Source organism: Dunckerocampus dactyliophorus, chromosome 19 (genome assembly GCF_027744805.1).
Source record: "Dunckerocampus dactyliophorus isolate RoL2022-P2 chromosome 19, RoL_Ddac_1.1, whole genome shotgun sequence".
Taxonomy (NCBI): Eukaryota; Metazoa; Chordata; class Actinopteri; order Syngnathiformes; family Syngnathidae; genus Dunckerocampus; species Dunckerocampus dactyliophorus.
The window spans coordinates 16,900,304-16,907,168 of NC_072837.1; the positions used below are offsets into that span (position 1 = coordinate 16,900,304).

At 46.6% G+C, this 6,865-nt stretch overlaps 1 protein-coding gene across 3 annotated transcripts in view; it reads right to left on the minus strand.

Moving 5' to 3' along the window:
• Positions 1-6,476, minus strand: part of LOC129171878 (tripartite motif-containing protein 67) — a 48,805-nt gene extending 42,329 nt beyond the window's left edge. Inside the window, exon 1 of one of the 3 annotated variants that reach the window (XM_054760950.1) lies at positions 5,573-6,473. In XM_054760950.1, coding sequence (XP_054616925.1) covers positions 5,573-6,382 — 810 coding nt within the window. In that variant the 5' untranslated portion in view covers positions 6,383-6,473. Of the gene's footprint in view, positions 1-5,572 lie in introns of all 3 variants that reach the window. The other 2 variants (XM_054760951.1, XM_054760953.1) reach the window with 2 other exon arrangements.
• Between the last annotated feature and the right edge of the window lie 389 nt (positions 6,477-6,865).

The window sequence follows — 6,865 nt, forward strand, 5'->3', positions numbered from 1 at the left end:
CTCCTCCTGCCTGTTTGGAGGCGAGCAAAAACAGACACGCACGCACATGGCAATATATTGAGGCGGGCAAAATGATTGAGTTCACTTTCGTTTACTGTGTGATGAATTCATGACTTTATTATCGCCCCACAAGACGTGTGACACCCGTAGTAGTCAGTGTACAGCTTGTGTTGCGCCAGTGCTATCGAGCACTGTCCTTGGAAACGGGTTGTTGCTGGAATCTTTTTTCATCCCTCCTCCTAATGACATCACTGGCGGGGCTGCTGGATGTCACAGTGCATCTTTCCCTCCATGAACCGCAGCTGTCCAGCACCGGCAGCACTCGTGCACGCCACCAGCAGCATGCTTGGCTGTGGGCAAGGCACAGCCATGCAGATATTTACACAGTCATGGCTGTGTTGACTCATTCTCACGGGATACTTAGTAAAGATAAGTCTTTACTGCTATCCAAGCTGGACACTGACTGCTCTGAAGTATATCTTTGTGTCGTACCGTCCCCTGACAAGATAGACTGACATAAAAATGCATGATGAAATGTGAGGGGTACTCATTAAGTATGAAATAACCTGAACCCAGCCTTCACGAGTGACTGGATCAAATCTTCTCAACAGGTTTCACTCCCGTGACGAGAGCCTTCGACGCCTTCGCGCCGCGAAAGCCAAACGGCGTCTCTCGGATGAGGAAGAGTGACTCACACTTTTTTAAACAAGCAAGCCTTGACTTCTTCCCCAGACATCACCACGGCAACAGAGGAGCACTAGCAGCTCCCCCCGCCCCCTTCTATATGTATGCACGCAGGAGCAGGAGGTGGGTGCTTTACGAGGTTGTCATTCTCGTCATTTTGCCCAACTTTTTCCAACATATTCATTTATTCCAGCCTCCTTTGAAACGCACGGTGGCTCGTGTCCATGGTTACGCGGCTCATTGTCCCACCACGGGATGCTCCTCCTACACGGTCTGGCGCACACTTGCCAAAAATAAATCTCACACACGCGCTCAGCTATATTTGGTTGGTTACTCTTACACACACACACACGCAAGCACACACGCACGCACGCACACAGTGTTTCCTGTGTAACGCGCTGGTTGTGTACAATAAAGGACAGGAAGCGCATTAACCTACATACAGTGTTCATATCCAGCAGCACAACTTTCACTTACGCAAACAGTGCGTGCACGTGTGTGTGTGTGCGCACGCGTGTCGTTGCAGAAGTCCTCAAAAACCTCCCCCTCAGCATTCTTTTCAGATTTGATAGAATAATATCATGACTAAATGGTGCATTCCGTCGTTTGCAGTCGTCCTCGCTCCATCTCAGTTTGAAAATCGCTACCTCGTCTATGGCATTATTTCCTAAATTAGTCTGGTTTTAGTTTGGTTTACTTTAGTTTATTTGAACATGAAGGTTACAATGGAATACATCTCATGAATCATCCTTTCACACTTCCACATGTCCAAAAGGAGTAGGAAGATGCAAAGCTTATTTAATCCCAGCCCCATCCATTCCACATCTAGTACAGTACATATTGTTCACTTCCTGCATTCCATGCAATATAATTCCATATAATAATCAGTGTAATAATAAATGAACAAATTGATAAAATGATGACTGTTGACTACTGCCTTTTATTAGTCAAAAAATGTGTATTTAAGCAAATGTGAGGTATTCTTGGCCTAAATGAAGCATTTTCAAGCATAAAAATGATCGAAATGAACTAAAATACAGTTTAAAGGAAAAGTGCACTATTTTTGGAAGGCGGCCCGTGATCCACGATCCTTCTGCGAGACATGAACACACGTGTCTTTCTCTTTTCAGTGTGTTCTAAAGCTATAAAAACAGGTAAAAAGAGGCAGCTAATTAATTCATGTAATGGAACACACCTATTCCGCCTAGAAAGTCCGCTATTAAAACGCCTCCAAAAAGCTCCAACAAGGTTTTATGGTTTTCTATCCCTGCTGTGAGCATGTAGTAACAGGTACATTCATGATAACATGGAATACGTACACTATTTTGGGAACTTCCTTCCTGGGTGCATTGGTTTCACATAACAACATAGAAAGGAACGCTACACCTAGCGTTAGCTTAACAAACTCAAAAACACAGCAGCAGTGGCGGAAGCTCCAATATGTAGCGTTACCTTTCGCTACCTCCAAACTGCAAACCTCCTCACGTTTTCATCTTGCGAGATCTCGCGACCTCTGTGAAACACGCAAATCCCTCACCAAGCAAAGCTTCTCTCTCGACAAGTTTTGCTGAGCGCCAGGCTCAGCCCACCTTTACATTCTCCCTCACGGTGCACAACTAACCACACACACGCCCAACGCCGAGGTCACAGGCGGGAATCACACATTTCTTATCACAATCCAGCTTCAGCTAAGCCTCTCGGCAGCTCGGTCAGCCGGACGGCCATCGTGAAATAAGTCCACTGGTACAAATTGTGTGTGTGTGTGTGTGTGTGTGTGTGTGTGCTTTAAATAGATAGCAGTGTGTTTTCTGCTCGACTGATCAGACAAAAGTGGATCAGTGTGTCTTGTGCAAATGAAAGTTCATCTGCTTCACTTTTGAATATTTATGCCCTCTCTCCGTGTGTATGCGCCTGTGTGTGTCTGTGTGTGTGTGTGTGTGTGTGTGTGTGTGTGTGTGTGTGTGTGTGTGCGTGCGTGTGTGGTTCCAAACCGTGAAGCTGCTTTCCTCATGTTTGCTCCAAACATCTCCTTCCAAATGCTTGACATCTGTTTGTGTTGGTAAAGTTCCAAATAGGAGCGTTTGTCCTTCATTAATCAAACGTGTCATCTTTCATGCTAAAACACATGCTAAGGACACGCACACACACACACACACACACACACACACACTGCATGTTGATCATTCATGCTAAAACACAAGGACACACACACACGCTGAATGTTGATCATTCAAGACTGTGAAATGATTACAGTTTTTAATGAAATCAATCAGTTTTCAAATTAATTAATCACCATTTTTCCTGTATTTTATGAAGAACAAAAGAAATGAACAATTAAGAACATTTAAGTGTGACAAACAAATAAGAAATCAGGAAGGAGGCAAACACGTTTTCGCACCACTCAATGCCTTTTTTGTTTTGTAATATTTTGACTTTATTCTTTTTAAACTACAGATAATATTACAAAATAATAATTGTGACTTGGTTTCTCCTTTTTTCTAATATACTTTTTTTCTAATATTTGGACTTTATTGTCTTTAACATTACAGCTGTTTTCCATTTCTGCTGAGTTTTTTTTTTGTTTTTACATTTTCCAATTATTTCATCTTTATGCTACTAAATTGACGTTATTTTTCCTCATAATATTACGACATTACTCTCGTAAAATGACGACTTTTTTGTTAGAACTTTTTTCTCTTATTGCATTGACTTTATTTTTGTAAAATTACTGCAGATTTTTCCATTTTTCCTGTTTTTTTTTGGGGGGGGGGGGGGGGGGGGTTGTTTTTTTTTGTTAAATTCTAGTCTGAGCATGTGCTGCGGGCTGCAAATGGCCCCCGGGCCGCACTTTGGACACCCCGCCTTGTAAAATGAAATGATGTTTTGGGGAGAACAAGCATTAGACCTGAGAATGGACCACCCGCTATTAATTTGGAAATTGTGCTAAACGAAGGCCGACGCAATTGCAAAGATGGACCGTTGAGACGTTTGTCACTTGATGAAATGATGGACAATTCACTGCTGCTGCTTGTCCGTGTTATTTTGAGAATGTCATTTGTGTCTGAAGAAAGGAGGAAACGTGTAACTAAAGAGGCGAGCGTGTCTTCTTCTTCTGCTGCTCATTTACTTATCGCCGCCCCCTCACCCGCCCCCTCGTCCCCTGATGGGATTTTCACGGTCCATTTATGGGAACGTCTGGCGTGTAAAGAAGGGAGGGGGTGGGATTGGGGAAGGGGTGCTGAGGGCAAAAAGGAAGGTAAACATGGTGAATGGATGAAAGGTGAGGATTTGTCCCACTGACCTATTTGGCTGCTAGGTGGACAAAAAAAACTGCAACTTGACTCATACTGACCAGGATGAACCTCATTTAACCAACAATTAGAGCAACAATGGAGGACAAGGAAGGTCTCCCGCAGGCTAAAGAGATTTTGTTTGGGCAGATGCAGGAATGTGGAGACTGTGGACTTTAATATTGCAGTGTTATGCGGCATTAGCATTAGCATGCGTGGTTATTTCAAGCCATGTATCCTCTCATGTTACAATCACGCTTGGAATCTCCAATGCCCACGCACTACAAAAGTGCCTCATATTCAGGGGGCGGATAGTATCTATCTATCGCTAGTCCTCCCGGAGCCACACTTGGTCATTGTCATCAGACAACCGCAAGATGCATTCACAGACACTCCGAAAATCACAGTGTCTTTATTATGCGTGTATGTGTGGTCTAAATAAGCTCATTTGAAGCAGTAGCGGAACTTCCTTCCTGGGTGCGTTGATTTCACATAGCAACATAGAAAGGAACGCTACACCTAGCGTTAACTTAACAAACTCAAAAACAAAAACACAGCAGCAGTGGCGGCAGCTCCAATATGTAGCGTTACCTTTCGCTAGCGGCCTGAGGCATTGTGAGTGAATGTGTGGTGGTCGCTAGCCGGGTAGTAGCTAGGCGGTGTGATGTGGCGAGGTGTCACTACACCATTAGCGTAGTTCTTGGGCGTAACAATGTTAATAATAATAATAATAATAATAACAATGTCGCTGTAGCTTGGTTAATATGCAGGTCACATTAGGGAAATGGAGCCTTGTTGGCGTTTTTTTGGAGGTTTTTTCAGAAGGCTTTATAGGCGGAATAGGTACGTCCCATTACGTGCATTCTTAGCTTCCTCTTTTTATCTGTTTTTATATCTTTAGAACACACAGAAAAAAGAAAAATGTGTTCATGTCTCACATAAGGATTGTGGATGATGGGCAACATTCCCAAAAAAATTGCATTTTTCCTTTAAGTTTCGAAGAAATACATTGGAGGCTAACTAGTTAGCTCGCTCACTAGCATGCTAGGCTTAAAGTCGTGGCGGCCTCTTGCATCCCTGCAGTGATCCTGTAGCGTGTGCATTACAGTTGAGCAATGTGACGTAAAGAAAGAATAATAGGAGTGTAAAGGTGACTATAGGGGTGTTATTTCATGTCTACAGGGCTCTAAAAATGTTAAAGATTGTATTTAGAATAATGTTCCATTTATTAACATTGAATCCTACTTCACAGAAATTCACTTATCGCGGTCAGGGCTGGATACAATTAACGGCCATAAATGAGGGATTACTGGCCTTGGAACCATTTTTCATAGAAATGACCGAAATGACTGTGTGGATGAGCATGTATGTCGGTTTAAGCGGGCACTTTTTAGTAACAATAATTACAGAGTGGACCAGGACTTGAGGAGCTGTTGGACAGAGACGGGTTGGCGTCATAAGCAGGATCATCTGCTGTACCATAACCAGTTACAGGATGCCCACTGGGATACATTGTGGTTGCCTTTCTTCACGTGGCCTGTGGAAGTTGGACATGCAAAAAGGTGATAGGTGAGGGTGTAGTGTGCGTGCTGGCTTACTTTGTGTTGCTTCCACATGAGGGCCAGCGGCTTGACGTCGTGTTTGGCGTGCCTTCCCTCCTCCACGCACTTGGCGCACACCGGGGCTCTGCAGCTGCAGCAGTACATGACGAAGTTCTCCGCTTCGTGCTCCACGCACGTCGCCGGCTTGCGAGCGGTGGCCGGGGGCTGCCCGGCCGCCGCCGAGGCCGCATGGCCCGGCTGGTGAGTCGGCGGCGGTACGAGGCGGTGCTTGGCGAGCGGGCCGCGGGACGGGTGGCACCGCTGCTGGCACGCGTTGCAGTAGAAGACGTCGCACTGCTCGCACATGACCGCCGCGTCCACCGGGTTGCGGTCACACAGCTGACACTTGGGAGCCCCGGAGGAAGAGGACGAGGAGGACACGGCTCGGTGCTGCTGGTACCGCGACACGATGGCCTCCAGGAGCCGGTTCCGAGGCAAGCCCCGCAGACCGCGCTCGTCCAGCGAGACGCTGCGGTGGCACAGCGGGCAGGTGAGCGAGCAGAGGCGCTGCGCGGCGGCGGCGGAAGAGGGGAACACCCGGACGCCGTTGGGCGACTTGAGCTGGCAGGGCGTGTACGAACCGTAGCCGCTGTCCGTCTCGCTGTACAGGCTCATCTTGTCCACGTCCAGCAGGTAGTCGTAGTCCGAGCTGGCCGAGGCTCGGCTCTGTTGCACCGGGGGCTCGCCGTCCGGGGTGTGCACGCTGATGCTGCGCGCACACGCCAGACACACGTTGTGCGAGCAAGGAAGCAGGATGGGCTCCTTGAACACAGAACCGCACACTGGACATTTTAACTCTTCCTCCATTGTGTGTGTGTGTGTGTGTGTGTGTTCTGTCCAAACACTCCAGCACCGACTGTCTTTGGACAGCTCCCTGGAAGGCTGCCGTACGCATGCGCCAGAGAGAGGCGGAGCTTGTAGTGGTGTTGATTGGTGGATTTGATTTAAACACAGCTGCAAGGAAGATTATTGTATAGCTTCCTTTGAGGATATTCTATACATCGTAGATCTATCTCACGCCTACTTCCAACAAAATGGGCCTAAATAAAAAATGTGTTTGTAATCTCTTTGCAACACATGAGTAATATCCTCCTCTGTGTTTCCTTCCTTACTTGCGTCAATTCCTTTGCTTCTTTTCCCACTATCATCCCGGGAGGGCTGCACCGCCTCCGTGATCGTAACCAGATGAGCTGCGAGGCGGAATTACGTGCTGCATGGGCGAGTAGAGACTCAAAATATCCACACACACACGCACACACGATGCCACGGTCACACAAACTCAGCCTTTGC